Genomic DNA, 15,066 nt, shown 5'->3' on the forward strand with positions numbered 1-15,066 from the left:
TAGCAGCCATCTTGAAGACACCCTGTGACAGCGCCATTCACGGGATCAGGTTGAATTAAGTTTGAAAACAAGCAGGAAGGATGTATCTACACACTGTAAAACTTTCACACATGCAGAATGAAAACAGTATTTTTACAAAAATAGTGTACATTTCATTTGGAGTGACACTCGTAAGATTTTCTATTTTGTCATCGCAACTGGGGAAATGGTGTTCGTCGAAGGTCGCAAGGGAGGAGTAAAGCCTCCAGTTGGCCTTAGTTAGCTGTCACTTGGGTGTGTACGAACGTGGGGTAGGAGTCAGCAAATGGATAGCACACGGGAAATGGTCGCTCAAGTATGTGTCAGAGAGAACAGACCAGTCGATATGATGAGCAAGCTGGAGAGTGCAGAATGATAGGTCCAAATGGGAATAGATGTGCGTGGAGTTTGAAAGGAACATGGGTGCTCCTGTGTTGTGGCAGAAGAGGTTAAGTTGATTAAGAAGGTCAGTCAAGAGGCCACCTCTTGGACAGGATCTGGAAGAACCCCAAAGGGGATGGTGCGCATTAAAGTCACCGAGCAGCAGAAAGGAGTGAGGTAGCTGCCCAATAAATTGGAAGATGTCCGCCCTGGTGACATCAAATGATGGAGGGATATAAACGGTATGAAGAGAAAAGGTCAAATGAGGAAAGAAAATGTGAACCGCAACAGCCTGAAGACAGGTAGTCAGGGAGATAGGTTGACTATGAATGTCATCTTGTATGAGCAGCATGACTCTCTCGTAAGATGGAATGCCATGCTCAGGATGAAAGACAAAATGGATTGGGAAGAAATGCAAGAGCTCAAAGTGGTCGTGAGACTGCAATTTTGTTTCCTGAAGGCAGAGAACAAGTGGACACTGCAACTCTAAGAGCACAGATAAATCCTCTTTGTTGGATCAAAGACCACGAATGTTCCATTGGAAGACAGTCATGATGAGGAAAAAATTAAGGGGGTGTCATCTCAGTGACTGCCGAGTGCAATTCTAAGAGCACAGATAAATCCTCTTTGTTGGATCAAAGACCACGAATGTTCCATTGGAAGACAGTCATGATGAGGAAAAAGTTAAGGGGGTGTCATCTCAGTGACTGCCGAGTGCCAGCCTTTAAAGACTCACTGCTACAGGGCACAAAAGCAGGAGGATCCTGCTCCATGAGTTCTACTGAAGCATCAGCTTTCACCTTCTGCTGGCTGTGGAGTCCAGGGCAGAAAAATGGTTGGTGGTGCATACCAGTGACATGGAGGTCGGCTGGGTGAGTGTATCATGTGGTGACACCACTGAAGAGGATCTTCAAGTCGGCTAAGGAGAAGACTGTTTGCCTTTGTTTGACTTCTTGGAGCCTTTCTGGTTGGCAGAGGAAGTCTCAGATGTTGGTTGGCTGGAGGGACAAAGTACGTCTTCATGGGAATATTCCTTCTGTCCTTTCCAGCCTGCCGGTTATGTAGCTAGTGACTTCACCCCGTGAAGCGAAAGTTTGGTGGCATGTTGCACAGCTGTAGGAGGAGATGGGGACACTACCATGACACTGGACGATTTCACAACTGCCGTGCTAAATTTGAGGTTGCATTTCTGTGTGACCATTTCCTTTGTGGAGAGAGATGTAGAAAGAACAGTACTGTAGGTGTCAGATAGTAGAATGCAGGTTTTCTGACTAGCCAACAACTTGCAAGCAACCGGGTAAGGCATTTTTTTCTTTCACCTGGATCTCCTGGACAGCCTGCTCATCGAGATACATGGGACATCTCGGGGTAGGCGGCATGGTCACCATTGAAGTTGATGCAGCAGGGAGAAGGTGGCACTCAATCACCCTTGTGAGCATCGCTGCCACATTTGGCTGGGTGTTGAAAGGACTCTTGAGTGTAGTTGTAATGATGGCACTGGCAGCAGAATATCAGGTTCAGAATATACTGTCTGTCTGTGATAACTTCATAACCTGCTTTGATCTTGGACGGAAGAACCACTCTATCAAAAGCGAGAAAGAGAGTATGGGTGGGCACTAAGGAGGCATCTACTTTTTCCATCACCCGATGGACTGCAATGACACCCTGCTCAGATTCCTGCCTTGGTCAGACCATCGAGCAGCCTAGTGTAAGTAACACCACGGGAAGAATTCAACGTTTGATGGGTCTCGACATGAACACGATAGCCATGGAAGAGCGAAGCTGCAAGCAGTTGTTCGGCTTGAGAATCAGAAGTAGTCTCTAAAAACAAAGTGCCATTGCATAAATGAGAGCATGATTTCACACAGGGCCAGGAATTGCATCAACATCTTTCTGAATAATAAAAGGATTTACCGTAGTGAAGGACTGACCGTCTTCAGTAAGTGAAACCACAAGGAACCATGATGCAGCTGGGAGGGTCTTTGAAATATTAGCCTTATTCCATTTATGTTTCACGGCCACTGACTGTGAAGATGATTGGCTCATTGTGAGAAAATCCCCCATGATTCCAAGTGTCTCCTATGGCATGTTCTTTCCAACTTGTGGTCCCCTTCAGGAGGAGGAGCACACACCTTAGGTGTTTGTTCACACCTCAGGTCATACCTCCCGAAAACCTGACAGAGAGAACAATTGGCAATTTTGGAAATTAACAGCTCAGGCAATCACCCATCCTTGGGCTTGGCCTGTACCAGGGGGTATGTGCGAACCTTACCTGTCGACCTGGGGCTGGGAATTACACGTTACCCAGTCACCTGTAACACATCAGATGTGTGGGCCGGCCTTCAAGAGTGCACAGGGAGGAAGAAGAGAAAGAGAAATCTCAAACACCAAAGTGGAGGAAGGATAGGAGAAGGTGAAAGAAGAAAGAAAAAAGGAACAAAAAACAGTGGAGAGTATTCTGAGACTGGCAACCGAAAATTCAGAATACATTCCAAAAAACAGCCCAGAATGTCCCCCAAGCAAAGGGAAAAAGAACAGGAAGAGAATAGACGTGTAGCAGGAATGAAAAAGATGCTGCAAAGGCTGGGCCCCAGGTAGCCAAGCAAGAATCCGGCAAAGAGCGGTCAGCCCTCTGGGGGAAATGAAATTGTTGCTCTGTATATATACATCTTTTTAGATTATATAAGGCAGTCCTGCTCGAGTCTGTCATCTTTAGTTCCAGGATACTCCTAATGGCATTTTCTTGCAATACAAAGATTCTTTTTGTGTTATTGCTGCTGGAATTTTTCCAAACAGTAATTCTGTACCCTAAGTATGGTTCAGATAGAGCATGGTATACAGTACAAACAAGTTAATGATATGAATATAATAGAGGGAAACATTCCACGTGGGAAAAATATATCTAAAAAGAAAGATGATGAAACTTACCAAACAAAAGCGCTGGCAGGTCGATAGACACACAAACAAACACAAACATACACACAAAATTCTAGCTTTCGCAACCAATGGTTGCCTCGTCAGGAAAGAGGGAAGGAGAAGGAAAGACAAAAGGATATGGGTTTTAAGGGAGAGGGTAAGGAGTCATTCCAATCCCGGGAGCGGAAAGACTTACCTTAGGGGGAAAAAAGGACAGGTATACACTCGCACACACACACATATCCATCCACACATACACAGACACAAGCAGACATTTGTAAAGGCCAGGGGGTATGTGCGAACCTTACCTGTTGACCTGGGGCTGGGAATTACACGTTACCCAGTCACCTGTAACACATCAGATGTGTGGGCCGGCCTTCAAGAGTGCACAGGGAGGAAGAAGAGAAAGAGAAATCTCAAACACCAAAGTGGAGGAAGGATAGGAGAAGGTGAAAGAAGAAAGAAAAAAGGAACAAAAAACAGTGGAGAGTAGTAGTAGTGAACAAGGCCTTTACAAATGTCTGCTTGTGTCTGTGTATGTGTGGATGGATATGTGTGTGTGTGCGAGTGTATACCTGTCCTTTTTTCCCCCTAAGGTAAGTCTTTCCGCTCCCGGGATTGGAATGACTCCTTACCCTCTCCCTTAAAACCCATATCCTTTTGTCTTTCCTTCTCCTTCTCTCTTTCCTGACGAGGCAACCATTGGTTGCGAAAGCTAGAATTTTGTGTGTATGTTTGTGTTTGTTTGTGTGTCTATCGACCTGCCAGCGCTTTTGTTTGGTAAGTTTCATCATCTTTCTTTTTAGATGTACAAACAAGTTATTCGCATAATGTGCAAACTGTTTCATTATAGCTACTACAGTGTTAAATTTATGGTAGGCATTGTCTATGTTATTGTCTCCAATGGTGCTTATTGTCAAATGTAATTCCCAAAAAGTTTATGGAGATAACTTCTTCCAATCTTACATGAAATGTATTCACATTTGCAAATATGGATACATGAAAACTGTGTAATAGAATGATGAGAATGAAAATTTGTGTTGGATCAGGACTCGAACCTGGATTTCAAGCTTATTGTGAGTAGTAACCTTACAATTACGTTATCTGAGCATGACTCATGACCACATCCAAACAAACCTCAGTATGTCATTGTCCCTGTCCAGCACAAATTCTCATTATCACCATTCCATTACAGAGGCGATGGTTGTCCAAATTTGCAAATGTGAATACGTTTCATGTTTTTCATAACAGCTGTAGTCACAGCAGAGCCTGTTCTTGCATTCATGTCAGAAGAAACATTGCACATACTTGTGAACAACACAGGCATGCTAATGTCATCTTCCAGTCTTGTTTCATCTACAAACACACTATCTGACAAAAAAGTGAAGTACACAGAAGACACGGTTGGATGTCAATGTAGCTTCATATATGTATACCCGTCAACAGATATGTAACTGATTAGAGATGCAGTTCTCAGTGTCAAAAAAAAACAGCCACATGTGTGCATTAGTATTGTTTTTGTTTAGTGTTGTTACCAGGCCTGTTGGGGAATATATGGGGCATGAAGAGCATCAGATGTTTAGTGATCATTGTGAAGGAGACAGAGATGCTTTGAGGCGACGTCAGCAGCACCTGACATTGTTTGAAAGGAGCCTCATTTTGAGTCTCTATTTGGCCTGTTGGCCGAATCAGGAAATATCCAGATTTGTAGGACAATCTGATATGACAGGGGCCTGATCTTAGGCTGCATGGAAATGTGAAGGCAGACATATTCATCATCGAAGAACAAATAATGGACGCCCAGCATTTTGTATCACCTCGCATACATAGTTGCTGACAGCAGCAACCAGGCTACGGAATTGCCATCCCATGTATACACTGTCCTAAACACAACAGAAACAGCTGCTTTTTAGAGTGGTGCCATGATTGGGAACCATGGACTGCTTATGAATGGTGTCACATTTTCCTCAGCCACGAACTGTGGTTCAGCACTATCCAGGATGACCATCGTCCATAAGTATGGCGACAATCTGGGGAGAGGTTCCATTCTTACACTGTTTTGGAAAAGCACAATAGTGTTACTGCTTGTGTCTTTCTGTGGGGAGTCCTCAGGCAGGACTTCAGGCCATGGCTTGTAGTGATTAAGAGAACTATTATGGCACAATGATAAATCCTGGATATCCTGTAACCTCATGGGTTACCTCTCGTGTGACAGTATTGTGGTGCCATTTTTGAACAGGACAATGCTCGTCCACAAGTGGCATGTGCACATATTAATTGTCTGCATGATGTTGAAGTACTCCCATGGCCAGCAATATTCTCAAATCTGTCTCCAATAGAAGGTGTGGGAACAGCTAGGACATCAACTCCGTCCCAGTGCCCATAACCAGGATATCAAGGATCAGTTACAACAGCTGTGGGCCAATTTGTCTCTGGAGAGGATACAATGGCCCTATAACATCCTTCCAACCAAATCGATGAATGTATCCAGGCCAGAAAGGTTCAACACCATACCAATAAGTGTGCTCATACTGCTAATTTCTTTGTAATCACTGAAATAACAACACACGCCACCTTCCACACACCCCAAATGAAATTGTCCTTGTGGATTTGGAATTGAGGAAAAAAAGAGAAGTCTTAAGTATATTTAATTTACAAGGATATAAAACTTGTCACTAAACATTAAATGTTGAATACACTTAGATGCATATGACAATTCTTAGGCTATTGTAGCCACACATCATCAAATTAAAAAATAATAAAAAAGAAGCATTTTACAGCACTTAATTAAAATGATCGTATTAATGCACAGAATTTGTACACATGTCAGATTATACACAATATTCGTATTATGTGATATTATTAACAACATCATACACACATCAATCAGTTCTGCTAAGAAACTAATCAAAAACATTTTATGGTTGCTGGCATGTTATTGAAAACGTGTACTGCTGAATAGCAGCCACCTTTCTGAACCAAAGTCAGAGTCAGTCAGTCAGTCAGTCAGTCAGTCTCTCGCTCTCTCTCTATCTCCCTCCCTCGTCTATTTTGACAAAGGCCATACTGGTTGAAAGCTAATTTGTGAGTCTTCTTGTTGTGCCTATCTGTGACTCAGCATCTCCGCTGTATGGTGAGTGGCAACTTTCCTTTTCATAATATTGTTACAAATATCAATAAGGAATAAATATATTGGAAAACAGTAGTTAACATACCCAAATAATTCATATTGCACATTTTTGGGCTTGAAAAACTTTAGCTTGGCTTGATGAGGTACCCAAGAAAATAATCCCATATGATATTACAGAATGAAAATAAGCATAGAACACTAGCTTTTTTATTTTTACTTCACCTATGTCTGACAACATTTGCATAGCAAATAGAGATTTGTTTATGCACTTCAGCAGTTCTTCGTTTACTCCTCCCAATTAAATTTATTATCAAGCTGTAATCTCATGAATTAAACATTGTCAACTTCTTCTATCTGCTTGCTGTCATATTTTAGGCATATACTGACACGAAACATTTTACAAGTTTTGAACTGCATGTTTTTTCAAAGTTTAGTGACAGGGAACTAGCTAGGAACCATTTATTGATAATCATGAAAATTTCATTAGCCAACCATTGTAAAGCCATACTTGATTTACTATTTATTGCAATGTTTGTGTCATCTGCAAACAAAACACACTAGCATCTGGTAATGTTACTGATGAAAGATCATTGATATACACAAGAAAAGCTAAGGCCCCTAGCATGGAACCTTGGGGGACACCACGTTCTTGGTTCCCGGCCAGATGATACTCGATAGCTTAATAAACACAGCTTTCCTACTGACACCTGTTATTTTCTGTCAGAGATATAAGATTTTAACCCTTTTTGCAACATTTCCTTTTACACCATAAATTCTAATTTACTTAAGAGGATATTGTCATTTAAACAGTCAAATGGCTTTGACAGACCATAAAATATACCGGCCATCTGTAATTTATAGTCCAATGAATTAAGAATGTTCTCACTGTTATGTGTAGTTAGCCTTCTCAATATCTGAACCCTTTAGAAATCTGAATTGTAACTTGGATTATATTTTATTTGTGGTCAGGTGGTTAAGATGATGACTACATATTATATGAGTATTTTCTAAAATTTTTGACAATGTGCGCAAAAGTGAAATTGGATGGAAGTTTGATGGTATTTCTTCATCTCCTTTCTTACACAAAGGCTTAACTTCAGCATATATCAACTATTCAGGAAATGTTCCATTGATAAAAGACTGGTTACCCAAATAACTTTAAATGTCACTAAACTCAAAGGCACACTGTTTAATCAACTTTCTTTGATACATCATCATAACCACTTGAGTTTTTTTGGTTTTAAGGATTACTACTTCTGGTGCAGTGAGGGTCATACTCATTACTGTATTTAGTTGTAGTGACAGGTCTGAGATATTCCATGGCAGCATCTACTGAACCTGACAACCTCCTCTTTTCAATAACGGTTATGAAGTGCTTATTGAAAAGTTCAGTAACACTGCACACATCTGTTACCTATGTATAATTTACTCTTAAAACTACGTACTCCTCTTCATCTTTGGTTCTACCAGTCTCTTCCTTCACTATATCCCATATTTTCTTTACTTTTCCATCTGATGCAACTATCCCTTTCTGATAACGCATTCATTTTGATGTCTACATTGTTATCTTCAATGTTTTGCATTATGGTTTGTAATGATCAATAGCATTTACATCAGAACTGTTTCTGACTGATATAGTTTCCTTTTTTGTTTACAGGATGCCTTTATTCCTTGGGTAATCCATGGCTTTTTATAACCTGAACCACCAGAAGCAACTGCAACCAAACTGGAAAAAATAAAATGTTAGTAGGACAAGACATCCCTAGTACCTGTAAGGGTGAGGTGGAAGGGGGCCACATAAAAACATCCTGAATGATTGGTCACTGATGCAATGACATTCAACTCCAGGGTTGGGGAGAGAGGCAGGGGCAATAGAAAGGAATGATATATAAAGCATCACAATGAGAAAATTCGGCCATAATTGGTACTGGTAAACAGTACCTAGGATTTAAACTTGTTAAGGGGAAAAAAAAGAAAAAAAACACTGTGGGGATACAACAACCCATTTTTAGTCATTTCATTATGAAAGCCCATAAGGAGGTGGTGTTGGGGCAATACCTAACTAATCCCTGGAATAGTTAGAACAATATCAAACTTGAAGTGAAATTAGCAAGGAAAAGTAATACAGAGGTAAGCGACCTATAGCGCCCTTCGACTAAAGGTAGTGTGAAATGTAGAAATAGTCGAATAAACACCCCATCACTTCCTTTTACATCCCCAGTGCCCACTCTGTGGGGGTACTGCCAATGTAATGTAGTTGATATTCGTGTCGAACCCGAAGTCCTCGGCGTCGCTAGGCTGATAGTATTAGATGATTTTTGGGCTGATATTTATACCTGAAGATTAGCAAGGCTATACACGAAAGGTTTAACATATAAAACTGGAATAAAATAAATAAGGGGCCATAGCCGGGAAATCAGCTGGCTAATTACATAAAACTTCATTCCATTGGATACCTTGACGAAGACAATTATATGGAAAATACTTAAAAGCTTAATGTACATTCCACTCCGTTGTATCTACTACAACACTCCAAAAATTGCGGAAATTTATCTTTGGTTGTTAAAACGCTTATCTGGAACGTTTTCTTATTTTAAATCCACAACAGATCTGTTTCTGAACTGCCGTTTATTAATTGACGTATTATTTCTAAAACGGAGTAGTCTCCCGAAGAATACGTATTGCTCAATGTTTAAGTTCTAGATCGCGTACAATAACCAGGAGGGCCTGCAGTTCCAATACACAATGAAATCAAGTGTGTTGCAAAATATGATAAATTTGTTAAAATGCTCAGTAGCGGTAACTACCCACACCCTTTTCCCTCCAGCCTATCACAAAGTAGCATCCGTTGGTGGCGCTCAACGCGTACAGTAACGAAACTACAGTAGGTCGTCGTCTGCAGTGTTAACGTGATAGATAGTTATTGGTTTCCACGGCTCTCGACAGATTACGTAAAATCACACTAGCTACTCAATATCGGGCCAACTTTACCCACGCTCTTTTGCCATTTATAAAATTATTCCTGTCCGTTTTTTATTTCTTTTTTAACTCTACTACATGTAAACGCCGGTTGGCAATATGAAAGACATTTAGTGAACTAAATCACTTAAACTGCGGTTATAGTATGTCATCAGTAAAACACACATGTCCATAAAAGTTTAGGCAGCGCACACCAACAGTGCTAAATCAAAGGGTAAGTGACGAACTTTTGTAACATAGGCTGCTCTTTGAAAAAAATCTCCTTTTAACGCAGCAGTTATCAGTTAATTTACGTCCATTCCTTGTCTGAAAACTGTTTTACTCCCCGTTGTACTACAGTACAGGTGTCCAGAGTTTCTCATTAAACAATACAGGTAACAAATAATTACATTACCCACTCGTGGCCAGTCGTATCGGTTCATTCGTTTCGATACTTCTTTGTGCCTGTAACGCTCAATTTCTTGTTGAATCATATCTCCCGCAGCTAATAATACTCCCCCTGTAATAGTGTTTGTCACAAGCAAATACCTTCCGAATACTGCATGAACAGTACCCTTTACTATACCAGGCTTTCTTGGCGGGCAGCCTAATTTAGGATGTCGCAATAGACCACAGAATAAACGCATGTTAAAAGTTATGGATAACGTAAACAATAAACTAATAACGCCTCAAAAACAGCTCTCCACGTCCCCACCCCAATCATATCTCGCCCACTGCTTGGTAGTTATCGGCCGCTGCGTCCCCCCTCCTACTGCCACTCCTCAAACTATGCGAATAACGAAATTGTGCACAGACTTTATTACACTCAAAGATGTTCCGCACGCTTCCAATAATGTACAGCAATTTCTGACTACTATAAGACAATAAACAACCATCATCACGCCTTCTGTCAGATGTCTATTATTTGCTGCAATTACTGAATGGAGCGTAATGAAGATACTAACTTTAAATTGTAACAATGCTCCATGACTCATAAAGGCCACAATTGTTGAGGCAACATCTTTGAAAGAGAACAACATTAATTTTTCTGTTTCTGATAATATGTAAAAGAAATATATTATTCCTTCCTCACAATCATTAGAGATTTGTTTGAATACAGGTATCACCACATCCCTTTCCGCAGTTGATATTTGGCAACTGATGAGGGATGGTATGGCCGTGAGTGACGTACAGATGTCTCGTCTGCTGAAACTTGCGCACAAATTTAATTGCTTTTATTTAACAGGTAAGATGATATATGTAACGCGTTTTTTAACAGGCGACTACTTTATTTATGATCGAAGTTGGTGGTCTACACGCGTTACTTTCTGCATATAAATGCATCTATTGATAAAAGTATAGGTTTTCGCAGTTTTTAAGTTCTGTATGATTCGTATGTGCAATTAAAGAGAAGTAAAATTGTTATTGTGATACTTTTATTACAGAATTATTTCATAGTAATTGACTTCATCTGTAATAATTGTCAGGATTGACTACATCCGAAATAATTGTCAGTATGTTCGCATATACACATGAGATATAAATAACGAAGAACAGCTGCTGCTGGAACGTTGTACTTACTACCTACACATATTTGCCCCTCCTTAACAGGCACGTAGAAAAATATGCAGTATTTTGTTCTATTTGCCTTTACATCCTATTGGATTCATTTGACATTAATTGATGAGGGACTATGACCTCATAATAAATAATATATACAGAGTATTGATATTTATGGCCTTGTGGTTCAGCAGACAATTTATGAAACCAAGTTGAACTGGTGTTTAAGAGAATATGCATAACAGACTGAATTCACATTTTCAACAAAACATAAATAATACATTTGGGAACTTTTATTTACAAAATTTAACCATCCACTGTATTTAACCCAGTCTATGAAGTCGAATTCGATTTTTTTCCATGATTTTCCACAGTGAATTTTCGAATTTTGTTGAACTTTAAGCAGCAGCTCCTTTTGTTTTAATCAGTTGTATGTACAGGTAGGAACATGTTAATCCAATGGTTTTTGCTCTTAGGCATTTATATTAAAAAAAAAACACAAAGAAATGATCATGTTAAGTATTCTTAATATTTTTAATTAGCATTACCTATTTACTAAAGCACAGTTTCTGCCTATCACTTGTACCTGGGCCATAGTCTATCAACAGTAATATCTTTTACATTTGGCCTTGTTACTGTCTCACACAAGCTGTGTGTGATTCATGTCATAGTCTGCATGTATTTCAAAGGTACTTGAATTCTGGTAGTTGCCGTGTTCCAAGGACACTATCTTTCATGCAAGAGCTGTGATTTAATTTCCTGTTTATTGCAACTTCCTCTATGATTTCCTATATATGTGCGCCTCTCCCTTCTTGACCAAGTATTACTTACCTTCCTTCTCTACTCAGAAATACGTTATTCAGTTTCGTAAAACTAGAGCTGCTAAAGAGTAGGCCTTGACCTAGCCAGTTACATGCCTGTTGTTTTAAATAGTAGTATACATGTAAAACCAACAAGGTCTCAGAGTTTGTTATTGCGTCTGTGTGTTGTAGCACCTTAGGAAGAGCGACTTTATAAATTGGTTGGTTTTTGGAATGCAACCATTTTCTTTGTTGTTATTTTGTTTGTTTTGTCTGTTATGTTTAAAGACTTTTTTTACAGATAGTATTTTCCATACCAGACTGTATTTCTGCTTATTGCCAGCTTGCTATTTTTTTAGAGGACTGGGACTGTGCTGTTACACAAAAATTGTGTGGTAGGACTTGTACACCAAGTGTTCCGAACGAGCTTAATTATGTGTGTAGAAAGCATATCTATTCCAGGAATTGAGGACATTAACAATTTTTGCTTGTTATCGACATTGATACTGGTAACATATTGGTCCCAGGGTGCTCAGAACTTTTGAGAGTATTCCTGTTTCAAGTTTGAAGTTGGAGAACAAATGACAAGGGAAATAATTTTTTTATGTGATGTAATTACAAATTAACGATTTTGCATTTTTCCTTTACTTGTACTGTGAAACATTGCTTCTTGCCAAATTTTATGATTATAGGTCAATGGGAAGTAACCTGTAGATTTTGATGAGTGAGTTTTCGTGTATCAAAATATTCTACATAACTAGGCATATGTTTTGATTGAATTGACTTAGAAGCTTAAAGTTTTTACATCACCAAGGGACCTTAGATGTTAATATGTGACGTGTGTGACCTTTATACACCTACTTGTTCCTGATAAAAAGGGTTCTTGGCTGTCAGATGGATGCACAGACATAGAGACAACAAAGTGATCCAGTACAGGTTCCCTTTTTGCAGATTGAGGCACAGACCCCTAAAAAGAAATAAACATTTTTTTCAAATATCACTAGAAATTGAGAGGATATAAAACACAGACTATTAGTGGCAAGAAAAGCATTTCTGAAGAAGAGAAATTTGTGACATCAAATATAAATCTTAAGTGTTAGGAGTCTTTTCTGAAGGTATTTGTCTGGAGTGTAACCATATATGGAAGTGAAACATGGACAATAAACAGCTTAGACAAAAAGAGAATACAAGATTTTGAAATGTGGTGTACAGAGGTTGAAGGTTATGTGGGTTGAGGATGTAACCAATGCGGGGGTACTGAATAGAATTGGCAAAATAAGAAATTTGTGGCACAACTTGACCAAAAGAAGGCGGTTGAGAAGACACATTCTGCGACATCAAGGGATCTCCAGTTTGCTATTGGAGGGAAGTGTGTGGAGGAGTTAAAAATCATAGAGGGGGACCAAGAGATAAATGCAGTAAGCAGATTCAGAAGGCTGTAGGTTGCAGTAGTTATTCAGAGGTGAAGAGGCTCACATGGGATGGAGTTGCATGGAGAGCTGCATCAAACCGGACTTCGAACTGAAGATTACAATAACTAGAAATACACATTAGATTATGTTAGAAAAAACTTTATCACTTACATTGTCTTTTAACTTACCTACTAATTATTTTTTTAGTCTTCATTCTTTGTCTCTCATCTTAATCTGTGACTTTTTCCATATTACACCATTTTATGACATTTCATTTAGTGTTTTACATTTTATCCTGTACGTGATATGTTGCCTTTCCTATCCTCACTTTTGTCCTGTGATGGAAAATGTACTTAAAAATTGAAATATCTCATGCCTACCACTCAGTGGTGGATATAGAAAAACCTCAAGGAGGAGTGCTAAAGATATCTTGAGCTACCTTTACTTTTGCTGCAGTAAAAAATAATCAAGTCACATGCAAAGTAGTGTTATTTAAACTTATTACACACATGTAAAAGACGATGCCATCCTATGATATAAAAAAGTTACAATTGTGGTTCTCTTCCTTAAATGATAAATTCTGTGTGCCTATTCTTCCTGGCAAATTGGTTAATTCAATCGTCTATAGGACAATCAATGTCAGGGTGGGTGTTCAACAGAACTAAGCCATTAAGTCGACCCTCCTTTATGTTGATCTCGGCTATGTCTTCGTATGCCGCAATGTTGAAAAACTTCTTTCTACTGCAGCAATAGATGCAGGCAGACAAGTGGACTCGCGTGCTACATAGAAAAGTACAGCTACTTGATAACTTGATTCAGTCAAGTTTACTAAATGAAACGAACAAATAGTGTGCAGGCTGACTGGCGGGGACAGCGTGGGTGGCCCCACAAGAGGGGGGGGGGGGGGGTGCTCCTCGTATGTATCCGTGGCTGCTACCACCTTTATTGGAGTTCTCAGTGCTCTACCAACCTGTGGTTTGGAATTTTGTGATCATTTTGTGCACAGTGACACTTGTCATAGGACCTTTTCTCATTTGAATACCCTTCCTGTGGTGCTAGGATGGTAAAGCTGCAGTAGCATATTCTTCATTCTGACAGTAAAAATTTAGCAACAGTGCCTTGTCTGGTAAAGTCAACATGCCACAATTGCTGACGCATTGACCCTCTCACTTTTGAGGAAGGTATTTATGTAGATATTTATGACTGCTGTATCAAAAACAGTGGTGCCTGTATTTTCAGACATCTGAAACAGACCACATATAATATGACTCCTCCGCTCACTGCAGCTCATTTTATACATGATTCTCATGTGGCGTCATTGCTGTGTTCCTGTCCAGTGCCATCTGTTGGTGAGTTTTTGCACTTATTTGTGGTTTCGATTAAACCTGAGGTCTTTTCGGGCATGTGTGTCAATTTTTACCCCTCTATCTACATTATTCCATGAATTCTCGTATTTTCAAATGTTAACAAACTAATGGGTCACCATGCTTTAAATGAAGAATGTATTTTACTTATGTTTGAGCCTGTTATACTTGTATTGAAGTATAGTGCACTTTTCTTTTGTATTGCAAGTGCCACCTGGTGGTTGATGGACAATTTGATTTTTCACTTGTTCACATCCTCCCCCCTCCCCCACCCCTTCCCTCCCCAACCGTATTGATTCTTCAAGTTTTGTTATTTAAGTCTTGTACATCTGTGTACTGTACCTTTTTCATCAGATAGTGAGCACATCTTCCTAGTAATTTGTGTCCTGTTTTTATTCCTTTTTTCTCTTATCACAGATCTGATGATGACACTCAGTCGAAATACGTCATCCATTTGAAGAAATAAAATGCGATCTAGACAGACATTCTTTGTAGAAGAGTTTCTATCAGGGAATTTGCATTGTTGC

General features: G+C 39.6%; 2 protein-coding genes across 7 annotated transcripts in view; one reads left to right on the forward strand and one right to left on the reverse strand.

Moving 5' to 3' along the window:
• The window catches only part of LOC126474439 (mpv17-like protein 2), a 56,247-nt gene that overhangs the window by 31,405 nt on the left and 9,776 nt on the right, over nucleotides 1–15,066 (reverse strand). For 2 of the 3 annotated variants that reach the window (XM_050101913.1, XM_050101920.1), the window contains exon 1: nucleotides 9,819–10,179. The exons of the other annotated variant lie outside the window; for it this stretch is intronic. In XM_050101913.1, the coding sequence (XP_049957870.1) occupies nucleotides 9,819–10,050 (232 nt within the window). In that variant the 5' untranslated portion in view covers nucleotides 10,051–10,179. Of the gene's footprint in view, nucleotides 1–9,818; nucleotides 10,180–15,066 lie in introns of those variants that run through there. 3 annotated transcript variants of the gene reach the window in all.
• Nucleotides 9,505–15,066, forward strand: part of LOC126474411 (uncharacterized) — a 301,608-nt gene continuing 296,046 nt past the window's right edge. For 2 of the 4 annotated variants that reach the window (XR_007586584.1, XM_050101898.1), the window contains exon 1: nucleotides 10,466–10,649. Coding sequence is in view for 2 of the 4 variants with exons in the window: in XM_050101898.1 (XP_049957855.1) it covers nucleotides 10,565–10,649 (85 nt within the window). In the remaining 2 variants the exon portion in view is untranslated. Of the gene's footprint in view, nucleotides 9,639–10,465; nucleotides 10,650–10,895; nucleotides 11,019–15,066 lie in introns of those variants that run through there. The other 2 variants (XM_050101883.1, XM_050101892.1) reach the window with 2 other exon arrangements.

Source organism: Schistocerca serialis, chromosome 1, assembly GCF_023864345.2.
Source record: "Schistocerca serialis cubense isolate TAMUIC-IGC-003099 chromosome 1, iqSchSeri2.2, whole genome shotgun sequence".
NCBI classification, from domain to species: domain Eukaryota; kingdom Metazoa; phylum Arthropoda; class Insecta; order Orthoptera; family Acrididae; genus Schistocerca; species Schistocerca serialis.